Raw genomic sequence first — 19,600 nt, 5'->3', positions numbered from 1 at the left:
TGGGTTTCGCCCCCACAACCCAAAAATGTGCAGAGTAGGTGGATTGGCCACGCTAAATTGTCCCTTAATTGGAAAACATAATTGGGTAATCTAAATTTATAAGAAAAACAAAAAAAAATACAGAGGGCAGGATTCTCCGCTTGCCAATGCCAAAATCGTGAACCACGTGGAGGATAGGTTCCGATGCCAAAATCATGGTGGGCGCCGATTTGACTTCAAATCGCAATTCTCCATCACCTCAACAGTGACGCCAATGTGTACCGCATTGTACAGTAGACACCGTTTGCATATTATTAGCGGGCCTGACCTGGTATTCTCTGGAGCCTCCGCGATTCTCCGCCTCCAATGGGCTGAGATCCTGACGGCGCGGTTTACTTGTGCTTTTAAAAATTGTGAAACCCACCTTGGTCCTTGGTTCTTCAGAGTGACACCAGCCGCATGGGCCACATCAGGAGTGGAGGTGGCCTGCTGTGACTCCTGCCCTGCGACCTTGGTCCTCGTTGGCAGCTGCCTTCTTGGGCGACCCGGCCTGGGTGGGCCCGGCTGCTGTTTGGGTGCCTCTGGCTGTTGCTTGGGTGTCCCCTTCTGGCCACTGCCCACCAGATGCACCAGGAACAGGAGGGGGGAAAGTGCTGCAGTGTTCCGGGACCTCCGTTGCAGGAGGCACCAGCACAGACCCCATCACCTCCTCATCCCTCAGGATGCCTGATGGCCGTCTGGGCTCCTCCATGGGACAAGGGTGTGAGTGGAGCTATACCCTGAGGCTCCCCCACAACCTGGTGCTTCCAGTCCTGAAGTCCCACTTTGGTTTCAATCAGGATCCGCACATCGCAGCCATGGAGCACAGGGAATGGACCATCTGCATCTGGGACTGCACCACATCACCCATTGCCACAACCTTCTGGGCCTGTGTCACATCTGCCAGTGACTGCACCATCTCCCTCTGGGACTGGGCCACCTCCCTCTGTGTCTGCTGTGATTAAGCCCCGCTCAGGAGCGCCGCTGCGATGTCAGGTGACTCTGGGACATGGTTGCCTGTGAAACGGCAAGCCTGTCCTGGGCCTCGGCCAGCACCTGCACAAAATGCCCCAGGCCTTGGACATGCTGATCTAAAGCCACGATCGTCGCCACTGCGGACGCTATTCATGCGGTGTTTGTCTGGGTGGCACGCATTGTCGGCACCACCTCCTGCTGCTGCACGTGATTGGACTCCTCCAGCTGTCCCTGAAGCTGCTTAATGCGATCCCTGGCTCTGCGACTACATCTCCACTATAGATGGACTGACCATTCCAGAAGCCTGAAACCCATTTGGACGGCAGCTAGTCCTTGGGGTCGGCCTGCCCTCCAACCACCCGCCCCCTCGGGTGCTCCTACCTTCACCAGACGGTGTTGCCCACTGTGCTGATGGCCTCTGCCACCTGCGCCCAGGCATGGCAAACGGCAGCGGCAGAAAGCTTCCTTCTCAGGCCTCTCCTCCACCGCATCCAAGAGGGTCTCCAGCTCGGCTTCAATAAACCTCGGGGCTGCTCTCCTCGCTGCCATCTTGTTGGCTGGCATGGTGTGTGTGCGGAGTGTAATGTGTATATATGGCTGCAGCTTGTCAGCCTCCTGAGTGTCAATCTCGGACCCAGCGAATCCGACACCATTTCTCATTGGAATCTATTGTGTTCCACCTGGCGCCTCAGCGGTTGCTGAATCGGTCCAGGTGCAGCACCAGTTTTTCTGTCGTGAAAGTCAACGAATGCTGCGTTGGCATCAATGCTTAGTCTCAGAAACAGAGAATCCCGCCCAGAGTCTCCAATTTAAGACACAGGTGATGAGAATTTTGTTCTCTGGGGGTCATTTGTCTGTGGAATTCTCTTTGTGGGAGAGCAGTAGAGGCTGGGTCACTGAGCATTTGTAAGACGGGGTTAGATAAATTCTTGATTGACGAGAGAGTCAAAGGTTATATTGGGGGGAGACAGGAAGGTGGAGGCCACAACCAGATCAGCCACAATCGTATCAAACGGTAGGGGCCAAATGCTTCTAATTTATGCTTCTGTTTATATGTAGATTCAAGAAAATTGTTTATTAATCTGCCTCAACAGATTTGACCATTAGGTGCCCAGACATCCCAGACCATAAACTCTTAGAGAAGAAACTGCCAGGTAAGAAATTGATTTCTAATATACATTGCCCACATTACAGAGTTGGAGGAAGACACTTAGTATGTTTTATGGCAACATAAAACCCTCTCATATCCAATCTCTTTACCTCCTTCTCTGTAACCACTACTAGCCCTACAACCCTCCCTATCACTGTTATCTCCTCCATCGCCTTCAGCCCTCACTGTAATTCTCCCCAGTACGACAGCCCTCATTCGTTCTGTAACTCCTGCCGGCCCCTACAACCCTCCCCATCTCAATGACCTCCTTCAGGCCAAGGCTCTTCCTCTCTTTGTGCCTCCTCCAGCCCTACAACTTCCCCCTCGTGCAGCCCATGCCCTATCACCTTCCCTCTCTCTGAAACCTCCTCCAGCCCTTATAACCCTCCCTCTCTCTGGAACCTCCTCCAATCCTACAGCCTTCCCTCTCTCTGGAATCTCCAAATTGGGTAGCACTGTTGCTTCACAGCGCCAGGGTCCCTGGTTCAATTCCGTCTTGGGTAACTGTCTATGCGCAGTTTGAACGTTCTCCCCGTCTCTGCATGGGTTTCCTCCGGGTGCTCCGGTTTCCTCCATGTCCCGAAAGACGTGCTTGTTAGTGAATTGGACATTCTGAAATCTTCCTCTGTGAACCCAAACAGGCACCAGAGTGTGGCAACTAGGGGCTTTTCACAGTAATTTCATTACAGTGTTAATGTAAGCCCACAAGTGACAATAATAAAGATTATTATCTCCGTAACCGCTTCCAGTTCCTACAACCCCCTATCTCTCTCTGTAAACTCCTTCAGTCCTACAACCGTCCCTCTGTCTGTAACCTCACCAGGCCCTACAACCCTCCATCTCTGTAACCTCCTCCAGCCCCTACACCCCTCCAGCTCGCTGTAACCTCCTCCAGCCGCTGCAACCCTCCATCTCTCTATGACCTCCTTCAGCTTCTACAACCCTCCGTCTCTCTGTAATCTCCTCCATCCCCTCCAACCATCCCTCTCTTTGTAACCTCACTAGGCCCTACAACCCTCCCTCTCTGTAAAGCCTCCATCGCTCTGTAACCTCCAGCCCTACCTCTCTCTCTAATCTCCTTCAAACCTACAACCTATCCTCTCTCTGTAACCTCCTCCAGCTCTGCAAGACTCCATTTCTCTGTAACCTCCAGCCTTACAATCCTCCCTCTCTATAACCTCCAGCCTTACAATCCTCCCTCTCTCTCTATAACCTCTAATTCTATAAGCCTCCCTCTCTCTCTATAACCTCCTTCGGCCCTACAGGCTTCTCTTGCTGATATCTGCATTGCTCCAGTTACCCTCTAACACATTCTCTTTTTTAATGGTTCCAGCAGGGGTGCTTTCAGTTGTTTACGGCAGTAAGGGGCAACCTAGACTAGTGAGTGAGCCGCATGAGTGGCCCTCCAGCATGCATCTCTCTTCCCTGTCCTTGCTTTGCGTTTATATGACTTCAGTCTGGTCGTAAAAAAACTATGGGGACGGAAATCAGTGGAAGGTGGCAACCCTGCACGTGGGCAATGATCAACAGAATGTCTGCAGGCTGCATTCAGAACGCAGATGGGCCACATGTGGCCTCTGGGCCACAGGTTGCTCACCACTGGTTTACGGTCCAAAGCTCTGGCATTTACTTCTTAACCTATCCTGGTTTAGCTCACTGAGCTAAATCGCTGGCTTTTAAAGCAGAACAAGCAGGCCAGCAGCACGGTTCGATTCCCGTACCAGCCTCCCCGGACAGGCGCCGGAATGTGGCGACTAGGGGCTTTTCACAGTAACTTCATTGAAGCCTACTCGTGACAATAAGCGATTTTCATTTCATTTCATCCTCCCTCCTTTAATATGCTCCTAAAAATCTACTTCTTTGGCCAAATTTTGTCCTAATATTTCTTTGTATCAAAATTCACCTGATTGTGATCCTGTGAAGCGCTTTGGGATATTTTACTACATTAAAAGTGTTGTATAAATGTAAGATGTTGACTGCAAGTCTTGAAACCTCTTGTTAACAAACAGAAGCTTGTGTTCTATTAACTATTGTAGATTCCATGATCATTCAGAAAGTGAGAGGGCTGCTTCATCGATTGCTCAAAGTCCCAGGTGCTGAACTAAAATTAACATACATCAGCTCAAAGGTGAGGCATTCCATATTAAAGTGTCAGCAAATTTCACTTGGTTCTTTTATCCATGATAGTATGAGATTTGCAAAGGAGTTGGTGCAGACATACACATGCATGGGAACAGGAAGGGGCTGGGTTAGCACAGTGGGCTAAACAGTTGGCTTGTAATGCAGAACAATGCCAGCAACGCGGGTTCAATTCCTGTACCAGGTGCCGAAATGTGGCGACTAGGGGCTTTTCACAGTAACTCCATTGAAACCTACTTGTTACAATAAGCTATTATAATTATTAATAAGGGGAAGGACTCCTCTGACAAAATGACAGAGGCAGCACAATTAAAGATTTAATTTCCTTTTCATTCAACATTATATTGCAACAATCGGCACGATAGCATTGTGGTTAGCACAATTACTTCACAGCGCCAGGGTCCCAGGTTCGATTCCCGGCTTGGGTCACTGTCTGTGCGGAGTCTGCACATTCTCCCCGTGTGTGCGTGGGTTTCCTCCGGGTGCTCCGGTTTCCTCCCACAGTCCAAAGATGTGCAGGTTAGGTGGATTGGCCATGATAAATTGCCCTTTGTGTCCAAAATTGCCCTTCGTGTTGGGTGGGGTTACTGGGTTATGGGGATAGGGTGCTCTTTCCAAGAGCCAGTGCAGACTCGATGGGCCGAATGGCCTCCTGTACTGTAAATTCTATGAATCCTGTTTACCGAGGTGCAAAATATAATCTATTCTCGTGGAAAATTGACAGTGAGGACAAGGACCGCTGAAGGGACGCTAAAATCCTTTAACTGCAGGCAGTTGACATAATAGTGCCACCAAAACATCTCACTTAAAGATTTGTGAGATAATAGTAAAGGACATGATAGCAATTTGAACTTTTCTTGACCTGTATTGGACTGCATTGAATACATCCTAACAGCCCATAGAGGCCCAGTGTATCTCTGTCTGTCTAAAATCTTTAGTCCTAGTAAGGAAGGGTTTGTTTGAAGTCTGAAGCGAAAATATCTTAAATCAGATTTGCAATGAAACTTGTAGTTAAAGTTCCTCTGTGGAGTAAGCTATGTAACAAAAAATTGCCTCCAAAGAGTGACGTCACACCTTTAGTTACTGAGCCATTGAAGAGTATGAGTATTTGACCCCTGGGATGTGCCGGGTGATCTCAGCCACGCAGGTATGGAAGGAAGTGAGGAATAGATCCTGCCTCCATTCACTTAGTGCTGACATTGGCAAATAGCGTCTGCTTGAATGCCCTCCCGGCCTCCTCCCCCCTCAGGACTGACTGTACTGCTGCAAAGATTCCATACCCTTGCAAGGGACTGGAGAAAAGTTGACAAAGGAAAAAGTAATGTGGAATATAATAATTGTTTGAAATGTGAGGAAAATGGTACAGTGCTACAAACTGAGACTTTATGTCACGAGTAGGGCAGTTGCGTCTTTTCAAAATCTTCCAAATCCAGATTACATGATTGCAAGTGAGTGGAAACTCGGGGAGTAAAATTCGGAGGTAGTGAAAAATCTGGCAGGAGCGAACTGGGCATGGGCGGCAAGGTGACGCAGTGGTTAGCATTGCTGCTTCACAGCCCGGGTCACTGTCCGTGTGAAGTTTGCACATTCTCCTGTGATCATTGCTCGGCACAACATCGAGGGCCGAAGGGCCTGTTCTGTGCTGTACTGTTCTATGTGCAGGGCAGGTGAATTGGCCTAGCTAAATTGCCCCTTAATTGGAAAAAAATAATTGGATACTCTTTTTAAAAGAGAATTATTTTCAGGAGTGAACTGGGCGGCACCATCACACATCACTCAATTTTGTCTTGCTTTGAATTTGCGATTGTCCACTTTCACCCTGTACAATCTAGACCATAACTCCCATAGCCCCATGCTGTGACTTAGAGTGAGTTCATTGTGAAGGTGTGGAGGCCAATCACTGAATATTTCAAAGAAGGAAATTTAAAAAAAAAATTAATTTAGAGTACCCAATTTTTTTTTCTAATTTAGGGGCAATTTAGCGTGGCCAATCCACCTATCCTGCACATCTTTGGGTTATGGGGTGAAACCCACGCAGACATGGGGAGAATGTGCAAACTCCACACAGACAGTGACCCAGGGACGGGATCGAACCTGGGACCTCAGCGCCGCAGTCTCAGTGCTAACCACTGCACCACAAAGAAGGAAATTGATAGATTTCTAAACACTAAAGAGGGTCAAACGGTATGGGGAGAGAGCGGGTTTATGGCGTTGAGATAGAGGATCAGTTGTGATCAAATGGAATGGCGGAGCTGACTCAAGAGGCAGAATAGCCTTTTCCTGCTCCTATTTTCCATGTTTCGATGAAATAGAGACTGTTGTTGCACTGACAAACTATCACCTAGCCTTACTCTCTGCAAGGTACTAGCAGGTGAAGTTGGTAGAGAATGAGTTGGGGGAAACTGGTGATTTGATAAACATTGGGCAGAAGACACCCATTGTGTTAGAATGCAGACAGTAGCAGCCAATTACTGAACCAGAAACAAGATTGCTTGAGTGTGCCTCATTCAGCAAGGAGCAAAACTTAAGCAACACCTTGTAGTGACATCAAATATTATTTACACTTACCTATCGAGCATTATAAATATTTATAATGGTACAGCAATTAACTATTGTTGAAGTAACAAACTAAATTCTGAATGAGAAACTACTCTGAGAGCAATTTGCTGTCCATCCTTTAAATGGATGCTCTAAATAATTCCTGTACAGTAGAACTGATCTTTTTATATTTTTTCTTAGATGGACATGGAAATAGATATGGATAATGACCTGAAGCCGCTATCATACTACTCAATAGAGAGTGGAGACTGTATATTAGTGCGGTGGTAGCTGCATGTGACCAGCATATTATATATAAAGAAAAAGAACCATACTCCGAGCCTTGAGAGAAGATACTTTTCAGCATCACCCCAGCACTCTATCGAAGATGCATGTAATCTCGTATGGTACGTGCAGCTTTGGAGGACGTACTTATTTACATCTGTACTTAAAACAATGCAGGCTAGTTACCTGTTGATGAACAGTGATTTATTTTTGTGCCAGTTTCGAAGCTAGAGTGTGATGTGGATATTAAAAAGTTCACATTATAATTTGCACCCGTGTCAAAACTCTCAGCTTTGTACTTGATTGTTTTGGTAAAAAAACTGAAGTTCCTTTACATAATAAACAGGCCTAAAATGCAGTTTATAACATAGTTCTAAAATGAACATGTTCTGTTTAGCAATGGCACCAAATGGTTACTGAAATCCTAATGCAAATATTGAGTGGTTAGTCTCTTCTCAAACAATGTTTACTCGTTGTACAATAATGGTCTGAACCACTATCATTTGAAGTGATCTGAAAGGTTTCGTGTTAAGTGTCTTTTGGTAGTTCTGGGCATTTGGCCTTAATGTTACTGCATTGGATTCTGATTCAGAGACTTAACAAGCATTTTAAGTTCACGTATCTTCTACAGATGAGTTTGGATGATTCTTGTCTAAACACATGTTCCTGTCCCCTATAATGTGAACCTGTGGTCATCAAACTGTATTGGTGGTGGCTGTGGAGTGGGCTCATGCTGAAAGCAGTCCCAGCTATAGTGTGTGCAGCAGAGAAATGGGAGTTTGATGAGGGTATGACAATGCTTGAGAAGGAGAATAATGTTCTACATATTACTGGGGAGAGATAGTTGTAAATCCTGTGTAAAATGAATTTCAGTATAGCACCATCAGAAAGTTCCAGCTGTTTAGGAAGCTGATAGGAATAACAATTGAGTTTGTGAAATGTAACTTTTGCATTGCATTTATCATATAGTTTTGACATGTTCTGAAATGTTTTTTAACGTCTATATATCTGTATTTCTGATATCACCACACCATCCACTCTTATCCTTGAATGAGACTGTGGTACAGCTAACAATTGAGAGGCTGTTGGAATTTTGAGCTGTTAAGAGTGCCTCCTGCCCCTAGAACATTTCAGTGTTGAATGCGTCACCAGAGCCTGATCTCTCCAAAGGTTCACAATTCCCCTAAGAGCTATGCAGTTAAATCTGAGAAAACATTTTCATCTTGGGGCATAGTGACGCCCCTCACTTGAACATATGCTGCAAGATGCTGTAAAAATTTGATTCCCTACCCTATTGCTTTTGAAGCTAGCCTATAGCCTTAAAGTGTTGCCATAACTCCAAGGTAGGTCAGGATTAGATCAGAAACATTAATTTGCTTCCTTTCTTCACAAACTCTGCCAGTTTTATTTTATCATCCACTAGGGTTCATCACATCTCAAAATGTATAGAATATTACTCTCCTTTAAAGCTTTGTGTGCTTCCAGAATTTTCCAGAGAGACTCATACCCCTTTAGAATGTTGTATGTGGTGGGTTAAACGAGTTTGAATTACATTTGACATTGGTAAATATCTGTATGAGGGAAACCTATTTCCATTCCTCTCAATCTATAATAAAAAGGTTTTTGCTGCAGTCGTGCTTTCCTTCCTCATTAGCTGAACTAAAACAAACTTTAATAACATGGTTCTTTCACAAGGTCCAAGGACGAGTTTTACTAAGTGTTTAACTTGTGTGGTACAACAAAATGGATAGTTATGAAATTGCCCTTGTGCATATTGTGATTGCTCATACTCATACGAAACAGTAATGTGATTGGCCTTTGTCTGTAAGGAAATGAATCAATAGCAAGTCTGGTCAATGCCATCACTTTCACAGGGCAAGTAAAGGATATCACCTCTTATGGAAAGAGCTAAAGTTTATGAATATTAAGGTATTTTGAATGCAACCAGAAGTACAGCAGTCTGTCTAATCAGCAGCTGACAACATTCAGTTCGAATGAATGGATGTTCCTTTCCAATGTCTGGGTTATCTTAAGCTGGGCCTGAGCATAAGACCCAGCCAAGAATTTGTACTTGGGCAGACAAATCACAACACGTTCAATTCCTTGTCTGGACTTTCTGAGCTGCAAAAACCGTTGAACCACATACAAATTCACTTGATCCTGGTTACCAAAAGAAAACTTGGCACTTACCCTGCCACCCCAACACCAACTGTTAGGAGTTGCACATGTTCACCACCCTCATTGCATAAAGGTAATTATGTAGGCACTTGCTAAGCTTAAATTCCTCCTCTCTTATCAGCTTATGTTAATATTAAACTTTGGGCAGTGTAGTTGTTAGCACTGCTGCCTCACCGCGCTGAAGACCCAGATTCCATCCCGGCCCTGGATCACTGTGTTGAGTTTGCACGTTCTCCCCATGTCTGCATAGGTCTCACCCCCCCACAACCCAAAGATGTACAGGTTAGGTTGGATTGGCCACACTAAATTACCCCTTAATTGGGAAAAAAATAATTGGGTACTCTAAATTTTAAAATAATGTTAATATTAAACTTCACTATTTCCTGAGAAGGTTTTAGGTATTTCAACAAAATCACTGAACTGCTCCTGCTCCATGTAAACATCTCAGTTAGCTACCCTAATCTCAATTGCCCTTCAACTTGGTGCCTGGCACTACCCTGAGTGAGCCTGGGAGTTATGTTTGAATCGCATATCCTCAGATCCTGTTTGCCCTTTTCAACACTTGCCCACATTGAGCTCCCATCTCCTGTAGTTTTTCCAACTCCTGTCCCTTTGCAACTTTCTGCTCCTGTCTACATTACCTATCGTGCCACCTAACGTCAGCAAACGTGGATATACAATTCCCCCTTTATTTAAGTGATTGGTAAATGGGGTAGAAAGTTGAGATTCCTAGGGAACACCACTTCTTATGCTCTGCCAGTTGGAGTACATACAATCACATTTTCCACCCCTCTACCCTTGTTTCTTTATTAATCTCCTCCCAAAGTTTGTTTCCTTTCTTGATTCTTGACAAGGTATGGTGGGGCTGGGAAGACAGAAAAGGATCCAGAGTACTTTTATTCTTATAAATACAAAAATAGGAAGATTTGCTAACATTTGTTTGATAATTAAAGTGACCTTTGCACATGGGAAAGTTGTGTGCAGCCAATGACACTGGTGGAGCAGTGATAGCTGAAAACCAACCTGAATGGTGTAAGCTCAGTAACAGGTATAAGGCCATAGGGCCAAGAGGAGCTGGAAGCTTATAGGTAGGTCCTTTATGACCACAGTCATTTCATTGCAACCGCTATCTGGTCTGTCAACACTAATTCATCAACCTTTGATAAAAGATAGACCATAGTTGTACAGGAGAAGCAAAAGACCATGTACACAAAAAACCTCGAGTACCGAGCCCAAAGATCTTTGATATTTGTCCTGCCTTGCTGAGAATTGACTGGTGATCCTCACTTTTGGCAGATACAGGGATTTCCACACTCTTCCTTATTCTTCCACAACTCGAGCAATTCCCCTGGAGAGTATTGGGGGGATGAGAGAGCACCGGGGAGACACTTCTTTTCACACAGCCAGCGAGGGTCCTTGTCAGCAAAGAAAATTGACATTTTAGTACAAGCTACAATTGCATACAATACATTCAATGAGAAGGTAAGTTACCGGGAACAGCAGGAGGTAAAGGTTCTTATGAGAAAAATATATTTGTGTGGGGTCTAACTTGGGCCATAAATAAGATTGTCACAATAAATACAATAAGGATATCAGGACCCTTATCCAGAGTGGTTATAATGTGAAACTCACTACCACTGGAGTAGTTGAGGCAAAGAGCACAAGATGCATTTAAGGAGAAGCCAGATGAGGAAGAATAGAAAGTTGTACTGATAGGTTGAGATAGAGGGTTGGGAGGAGAGTTACATGGAGTAAATAAACCGACATAGACTAGTTGGGCTCAATGGCCAGCTTCAATACAATGAACAATTGATTGCTAAATAGCTCCGTGATAATTATTGTGAAAATCAGTTTCAGATGCCTAAGTCATATAGAATCATTAGAGTACAGAAGGAGGTCATTCGGCCCTTTGAGTCTGCACCGATCCTCTGAAAGAGCACCCTACCGAGGCCCACTCCATCGCTCTATCCCCGTAGCTCCACTTAACCGTTGGACACTATGGGACAATTTATCATGGCCAATCCATCTAAACTGCACATCTCTGGACTGTGGAAGGAAATCAGAGCACCCAGAGGAAACCCACGCAGACACGGGGAAAATATACAAACTCCACACTGTCATCCAAAGCTGGAATCAAACCCAGGTTCCCAGTGCTGTGAGGCAGCAGGGTTAACCTCTTTTGGAAATGTATTAAACTTGTACAATTAATCAAACTTAAAATCTCAAAGAAAACAACATCGGAAATGTTGAATGTAATTTGGTCACCTGATGCCGCTGAGGTCCAACGGCAGCCATCCAAATGCCCATGCTGACATCTTCACCCTGGAGTCACAATACAGATTAGCACATTATTCTCACAACCACACTTTTGACATGTATTTGGCTGTAATGTGAATTACCCATTATAAATTACTTTCCTTTAGCAATTCAGCCTCTAAATAGTTTGGAACAGTATCAATAAGATGCAAACATTGGAGATTATTATTCTAAAAATAATGCAACTTTGAGATATTCCAAGAAGGAGGAGGGTAGCCTCACGGCGCTGAGGTCCCAGGTTCGATTCCGGCTCTGGGTCACTGTCCGTGTGGAGTTTGCACGTTCTCCCCGTGTCTGCGTGGGTTTCGCCCCCACAACCCAAAAATGTGCAGAGTAGGTGGATTGGCCATGTTAAATTTCCCCTTAATTGGAAAAAATAATTGGCTAATCTAAATTTATTAAAAAAAAGGAGGGTAGAACGTGTCTCAGATACTATTGCCTCCAACTCGCACCTCATCTTCATTTAGAAATATATAGCCATTCCTCCATCACTGCTGGCTCAAAATCCTGGAACGCCCAACCTAACAGCGCACTTCCATCACACAGATGCAGCAGTTCAACAAAGCTCAATACTTTTCAAGGGTAACTGGAATAGACATAAATGCTGGCCTTGCTAGAAATGCCAACATACAGAGATTGCCAGAACATAGCAACCAGGGCAGCACGGTGGCCAAGTGGTTAGCACAACCGCCTCACGGCGCTGAGGTCCCAGGTTCGATCCCGGCTCTGGGTCACTGTCTGTGTGGAGTTTGCACATTCTCCCCGTGTCTGCGTGGGTTTCGCCCCCACAACCCAAAAATGTGCAGAGTAGGTGGATTGGCCACGCTAAATTGCCCCTTAATTGGAAAAAATAATTGGGTAATCTAAATTTAAAAAAAAAAGAACATAGCAACCAAATAACTAATTGTTGCAAAAAACTGGAGTAAGGAACAATTTTCCTTTAGGATGTAGGTCTGCAATAGTAAGATAAGGGATGTTGCCCATTCTTATATACTATGCTGGGGACTTCTAAAATTTGTCCTATACTATTAAAACAATCAGGTTTCATTCGCTCAGTTCAATTTCCTTTCCTCATTATTTTAGCACCATTGATTATTATACTTTCTGTGACAGTAAAATGTTGTTACTTAGTGAATTTCTTTTTTTTTTAACAAACAATTTTAGTGAGGTAGTTTTGCGGCATTGTAAACAGTTACAGACATCAACAGAAAGAAGGCAAAATTGTGCAAACATCCACGTACATTCAATACTTTAATCGTAACATACTGCACAAGCCCGCTCCTCTCCCATCGGCACTACCCGCCAGTTTATCCCTCCTACCCTACTCTAACCTCCCCCCCCCCCCCCCCCCCCTGCTGACGCTCACTCTCCCGCAAAGAAGTCAATGAATGGTTGCCACCTTCGGGCGAACCCCAGTACAGATCCCCTCAAGGCGAACTTAATCTTTTCCATACCCAGAAAACTCGACATGTCCGAAAGCCACAACTCAGTCTTCGGGGGCTTTGAGTCCCTCCATGCCAATAATATTCGTCGCCGGGCTATCAGGGAAGCAAAGGCCAAAACATCGGCCTCTTTCTCACCCTGGACTCCCGGGTCTTCTGAAACCCCAAATATTGCCACCCCTGGACCCATCGCCACCCTTGTTTTTAGCACCCAGGACATGATCCCCGCGAATCCCTTCCAGTACCCCCTAAGCCTCGGGCATGCCCAAAACATGTGTACGTGGTTCGCTGGTCCTCCTGCGCACCTAGCGCATTTGTCCTCTACCCCAAAGAATTTGCTCATCCGAGCCACCGCCATGTGGGCCCAGTGAACGACCTTAAATTGAATCAGGCCGAGCCTGGCACATGTTGCGGTCGAATTCAACCTACTCAGGGCTTCTGCCCACAGCCCGTCCTCCATTTCCCCGCCTAGCTCCTCCTCCCATTTGAGTTTCAGTTCCTCCGTCTGGGACCCTTCCCCCTTCATGAGCACCTTATAAATATCAGAGACTCTACCCTCCCCTCCTTCCCCCCCTAGAGACTATTCTGTCTAGGATCCCCAATGGCGGGAGGCGTGGGAAGGATGGGACCTGTCTACGGACAAAGTCCCGCAACTGTAGGTACCTGAAATCATTTCCCCTTACCAGACCAAATTTCTCCTCCAAGCTCCTCAAACTCGCAAAGCTCCCTTCCAGGAACATATCTCCCACCCTCCCCACCCCCGCCCGCTGCCATGCGTACTTAGTGAATTTCTAATGTCAATTTGAGTTCTAATGCTGCTGAATTTTGAAGTGTGGTTCAGTATTAAAATATATTTTATTCCAAACGTATATAAAAGGTTACAAAACATAAGCAATTCGGGGAACAAATGCCCCAACAAACTATACAGTTTGTACGAATTTTCCCTGTTTTCACCCCCTCCTCCCTCCCCCCGCGATGAACAGCTCCTCAAACGTGACCACGACTATCCCCCACCTTACCTTGAAGCCCTCCGTTAAACCGCTTAATTCATACAATCTTTTCCAACCGAAGAAAGTCATACAAGTCCTCCAGCCAGGCCTCCACCCCCGATGGCATTGCGGACTGCCCCGCCCACACTTCTCACACTCGTTTGTCACTCCCTGGAAGAACCCACTCATTCTTGCCCGCATCATATGTACCCTGTGTACAACCTTGAACTATATCAAGCACATCCTTGCACATGAGGAGGTTGCATTTACCCTTCGTAGTACCTCACTCCATTCTCCCCAGTTTATCTCCCCTCTCAGCTCCCCCTCCTTAACCTTCACCATCTGCTCACCTCCCTGCTCTCCCAACCATCCGTATATGTCTCCGATCTTGCCTTCCCCTTCCACATCTGGAAGCAGCAGTCGCTTGGCAAACTTTCCAAACCTTCCGTGCGAAGTCCCTTACTTGCAGGTACCTAATTTCACTTTCTATCGGGAGCTCGACCGTCTCCTTCAATTCCTCTATACTGGCAAACCCTTCTTACAGGTACAGATCCCTCACCTTAACCAGCCCCACTTCTCTCCACTTCCTATATGTGCCATCTATCCCCCCGACTCAGAACCGTGGTTTTCACACAACGGCGTTATTAACATTCCCTCTATTCTAAAGTGCCTCCTCAGGTGGTTCCAGACCTTCACCTTGGATTGTACCACAGGGCTCTCTGAATGTTTCCTTGGCACCATTGGCAATGCTGCCATCACCATAGCCCTCAAGCTGGACCCCCTACAGATTTCTTTCTTCATCCTAACCCATTATACCCCTTCTCATCACCACCTCACCTTCTCTACATTCTCCACCCAGTAATAATGTAGCAGGTTCGGCAACGCCAACCCTCCCTTCTGCCTTAGTAACAGGGTCCTCTTTAACCCTTGGCACCTTTCCTGCCCATACAAAGTCTGACATAATCATACCCAGTTTTCGAAAGAAGACCTTCGGTACAAAGATCGGAGTGTCTGGCATATGAACAGAAACCTCGGCAGAATATTTATCTTCACCACTGGGACCCTCCCTGCCAAAGTCAAATGCAGCGTGTCCTGCCTCTTCAGATCCTCCCTAACCTCTTCCACCAGTTTGTTAAATTCCATTTGTGTAGTATCGCCCATTCCCTCGCTACCTGAATCCCCAGGTATCTAAACCTGTCTCTGGTCACCTTAAATGGCAACCCCCCTAGATTGGCTCGCCGACCAACTCATTTTCCGGGAACACTTCGCTTTACCCTACATTTAACTTGTATCTCGAGAACGCCCCAACAGGCCCATGATCCTCTCCATGCTCTCCAGCGGGTCTGAAACATACAATAGTTGGTTGCCCACGTAGAATGACACCTGATCCTCCCTTTGTCCCTTGTAATCCCTCATCACTCTGTTGACCCCTAAGATCCATTGCCAGAGGCTCTATAGCCAGCGCAAACAGCAGCGGCAACAGCGGACACCCCTACCTCTTTCCCCTGTACAGTTCAAAGTTCCGTGAATCCATATCATTGGTCCGCACACTCGCCATCAGTGCCACATATAACAGGTGCACCCATGCCACAAACTTCAGCCCAAACCCGAACCGTCCCAGGTCCTCAAACAGGTACTGCCACTCCACCAAGTCGAATGCCTTCTCTGCGTCCATGGGCACCAGTACCTGTGGCACCTGGGCTCTTGATGGCGTCATGATTACGTTTAACAGCCGCCTTATATTACTAGAAATCTGCCTAACCTTTACGAAGCCTGTTTGGTCCTCCGCAAACACCCCGGGATATAACCTTCCATCCTTTCTGCCACCAACTTTGTCAGCGCTTTCACGTCTGTATTTAACAGCGATATGGGCCTATATAACCCACATTCCAACGGGTCCTTCCCCTTTTTCGGCATTAATGTGATGGCTGCCTGCGTCATCGTCTCCGGCAGCACCCCCTTCTCCAATGCCTCATTAAAAGCCCCCAAGAGATGTGGTGCAGGTCCATCAGGAACTCCTTATAGAATTCCACCAATGACAGTCAGTGGTAAAAACATCGGGAAGTACACCTGCTCCTTTATCTACACATGTTCCTCTTCGTTCTTCTCTCCACATGAGGTTTCTGGGTTTCCAGTCACATGTTAGTAACAGCCTCCAGTAACAATGCCACCTAGTGATTCAGAAAAATGGACTAGTCTCCAGCAAAATCCCACCTTGCCATCCAGTCAGCGATCAGCCTCTCTTCATAACATACCAGGTATTTTTTTTAAAAAGAGCTATCCAATGAATCCTACTCCCTTTGGGCACAGTGTGGGAAGGTGGAGTTTACTGCTTCACCCAGCTTCTCCTATTCCTCACGTTGCATGCTTAGAGGACCAGGTGACTTTGGTTCATAAAGATTTCTAGCACTGATGTTTTCTTCATCTCTTGTCTGGGTATATTGTACACTAACAGAGATTGATTGCTATGATTAGTCAACTGCATTAGAGCCAGAACACTCAACTAATAGCTGAACTTCCTTCGAAATTGTGAAGACAAAAAATGTTACTACGTGAATATTTTACAACCACTATTTCCATAACACAGTTAAAATCGGAAGATGCCCAATACCTGATAGACTTTTAGCGTTTTAGTGTTTTCTGCCAGCCACTGAATCAGGCTGTGAGAGACGACATAACCGGAACCACAGGCAAAATCGGGATAGACCAGACTTGGGTATTCCAGCTCCATCCACTTTCCACTGCTATCTACTGCCCAATTCTGCCTGAAACTGGAGACATCAATTGGGAAAATGAATGAGCGGTGGGCTTTTCTGAATAAACAAATAAACATCAGCGTTATGTAGTGTGGATGCTGTAAATGTGAAATAGAAACAGAGAATGCTGGAAATACTCAGCAGGTCAAGCAGCATCTGTGGTGAGGAAAAACAAAGTTAACATTTCAAGTCAATGACCTCTTGTAAATGGAAAGATGCTTCTGATGAATAACTATTAAGCAAAACACAAGCTTATATAACAGCACCTAGTCATTCTACTTAGGCACTTCACAAGCCTTTGAGCCTCAACATATGGATTAAATAACTTTAGATCTTAATCATCCCTCCTTCTTGGACATGCTGTAATCATTTAAATCTCCCCTTGACCAATCTTCTATTATCAACAGTTTTTTCCTTGCACTCGTCTCTTCTGCTTTTTGATCCCCTCTGCCTTTCACCCTATCACAGTCCTACCCTATTGTTCTTTCCTCCTTCCCCTGTACCTGCTTGAAATAGTGATTTTCAAAATTTGTGTCCCGGGACCCACTTTTGCCAAATGGCCGAACTTCGGGACCCACAGCTGGAGTACTCCGTTCAATTCTGGTCGCCTCATTATAGGAAGGATGTGATTGCACTGGACAAGGTGCAGAGGTGATCAGCAGGATGTTGCCTGGGATGAAATATTTAAGTTATGAAGAGAGGCTTAAGTTGTTTTCGCTGGAACAGAGAAGACTGAGTGAAGGCCTGATCGAGGTGTACAAGATTATGAGGGGCATGGACAGGGTGGATAGGGAGCAGCTATTCCCCTCAGTTGAAGGGTCAGTTACGAGGGGACACAAGTTCAAGGTCAGGGGGTTTATGAGGGATTTGAGGAAAACCTTTTTTACTCAGAGGGTGGTGACGGTCAGGAATTCACCGCCTGGGAGGGTGGTAGAGGTGGGTTGCCTCATATCCATTAAAAAGTATCTGGATGAGCACTTGGCACATCATAACATTCAAGGATATGGGCCAAATGCTGGCAAATGGGTTTAGGTAGTCAGGTCACACCACGCCATGTTTACTTACCTTTAATGCGAAAGAGGAGACTGCTTGGTCCTCACAATCTCACTCCAATCAGGTTCACAGAAGGAGAGAGTAATGCGCATATCAGGTTACTTTGTGCCATCTTCATCTTTGTGAGAACGGAAGGTCGTCGTGAAGGGCAATAGCAACAAAATGCTTGTTTCACTCAGCACTAGATACTCCTGGGAGATGCTCCAGAATGCTGACAGCCTTATGGACTTTTGGCATGTTTATAATGTGGTATCACAGGTCAGCTACTGCAGCATAATCTTTTCATTTGGAGTCAGCTGTAAGTTAATAATTAACTCTGGGGTGTCAACCTCAAGAGGAACTTTTCACACACCACTTCTCTTTCAAAATCTGAAACTTTTCCTCTCATTTGCCAGTACTTCCCTGCATATACACACATGGGTTTTTTGTCAATTGACAAGAAATCATCTTTATACTGCTTTGTTCCCGAGTTAAATTTCTTCTTTGTCAGCTGTTAACCAGAGGCCCTGGAGTTCTGTACAAAGCTAACTCTAGCACTGCTCTGTCCTGCCCTGGACTTTTCTGAACAGCTCCCCCAGTTATGAGATCCTGACTAATAGGTGCACTGTCTATTTGTGTCTCTGGCAGTCTCTTACTTGTAACAAAACTATCCGTCTTCACAGTCCTCTTGCCTTGCTTGCTAGCAGCTAGAAAATGGAAGAAGCTCTTCTCTGTGATTTAGCATCAAAAGCATGTACACACCAGGTGCTTGACGTCAAATGTATGTGCCTCTTTTATTTTAATTTAAAGATGGCAGTGGCTGCCATTCTCAATAAAAATGGCAGTAGCGGCCATTGGGCGCTTCTTCCGCAATTGGGACCACCACGGGAAAGCCGCAACCGATCGCCCCAAGACCATCCCAACACCCTACCCAGAACCGACTCACAGGTCGTGATGTGCACTTTGAAAAACCCTGACTTAAAGATGCTAAACTTTTAGCATCGTCCAGTTCTGAAAAAGGGTCATTGAGCTGAAACATTAACCCTGCCTCTCTTTCCAGATGCCGTCCGACTTGCTCAGTGCTTCCAGGGTTAATGGTTTCTATTTCATACATTAACTTATCAATTTCACTCTAACGCACCACATACTTTGTATTAAATGGCTAATATATCACATCCTTTTAGATTAGTTTTCCACTGATATTTTTCAAAGCCTCAGTAAACACACTCCAGGAGGTCCTCAGGCATTTGGTATGGAGGTCTGTCAAGCTCTTTGGATTTGAATTTGAAACCATTTAAACTAAGGAGTAATAGCAGGGGAAATAAATCAGAAACAGACAAAGAAGATGGAGGTTAATACGCAGCTAAGAAAGAATGAGTGGCCAGCATTGGGAGAAGGGTGCAGAGGAGGGAGATCAAATTAACTGGCTATAAAGCAAGGAAAAATCTGAATTAAAGGAATGTGACATTAGCTTAGGTCAAAAAAATATAATGATTGGTCCCAAAAGCTTCTGGTCAGAAAAGGTGGCTTAACAGGTACATTTTCCATTATGTAAATAAACAAATATAAAATGCAGTAACTTTAGCATGCTTATAGCCATATCCTCAATAACAGCTATGCAGAGTCAAACCAAATCAGACAGCAAAATTATCCACCACAGAAGAAGGCCACTCGGTCCGTCATTCCCTTGCTTGCTCTTTGAAAGAACTACTTGAATAGACTCCCACCCCATGTTTATTGCCACGTAGCCCTGCAAACATATCCTTTTTAATGACTGCTTTT

The 19,600-nt window shown here is 45.4% G+C and overlaps 2 protein-coding genes across 6 annotated transcripts in view; one reads left to right on the top strand and one right to left on the bottom strand.

The window, feature by feature from the left end:
• tbce (tubulin folding cofactor E) overlaps positions 1 to 8,736 on the top strand; it is an 86,298-nt gene extending 77,562 nt beyond the window's left edge. Inside the window, exons 15-17 of the mRNA XM_038800543.1 lie at positions 2,088 to 2,147; positions 4,180 to 4,271; positions 7,022 to 8,736. Coding sequence (XP_038656471.1) covers positions 2,088 to 2,147; positions 4,180 to 4,271; positions 7,022 to 7,111 — 242 coding nt within the window. The 3' untranslated portion in view covers positions 7,112 to 8,736. The remainder of the gene's footprint in view (positions 1 to 2,087; positions 2,148 to 4,179; positions 4,272 to 7,021) is intronic.
• A 24-nt stretch (positions 8,737 to 8,760) lies between these two features.
• The window catches only part of b3galnt2 (beta-1,3-N-acetylgalactosaminyltransferase 2), a 37,979-nt gene continuing 27,139 nt past the window's right edge, over positions 8,761 to 19,600 (bottom strand). For 3 of the 5 annotated variants that reach the window (XM_038800545.1, XM_038800549.1, XM_038800546.1), the window contains 3 exons: positions 16,642 to 16,801; positions 11,549 to 11,605; positions 10,163 to 10,698 (listed from right to left, as the gene is read on the bottom strand). In XM_038800545.1, the coding sequence (XP_038656473.1) occupies positions 10,567 to 10,698; positions 11,549 to 11,605; positions 16,642 to 16,801 (349 nt within the window). In that variant the 3' untranslated portion in view covers positions 10,163 to 10,566. Of the gene's footprint in view, positions 10,699 to 11,548; positions 11,606 to 16,641; positions 16,802 to 19,600 lie in introns of all 5 variants that reach the window. The other 2 variants (XM_038800547.1, XM_038800548.1) reach the window with 2 other exon arrangements.

Source organism: Scyliorhinus canicula, chromosome 6 (genome assembly GCF_902713615.1).
Source record: "Scyliorhinus canicula chromosome 6, sScyCan1.1, whole genome shotgun sequence".
Classification (NCBI taxonomy): Eukaryota; Metazoa; Chordata; class Chondrichthyes; order Carcharhiniformes; family Scyliorhinidae; genus Scyliorhinus; species Scyliorhinus canicula.
This window is presented reverse-complemented; position numbering and strand designations above follow the sequence as displayed.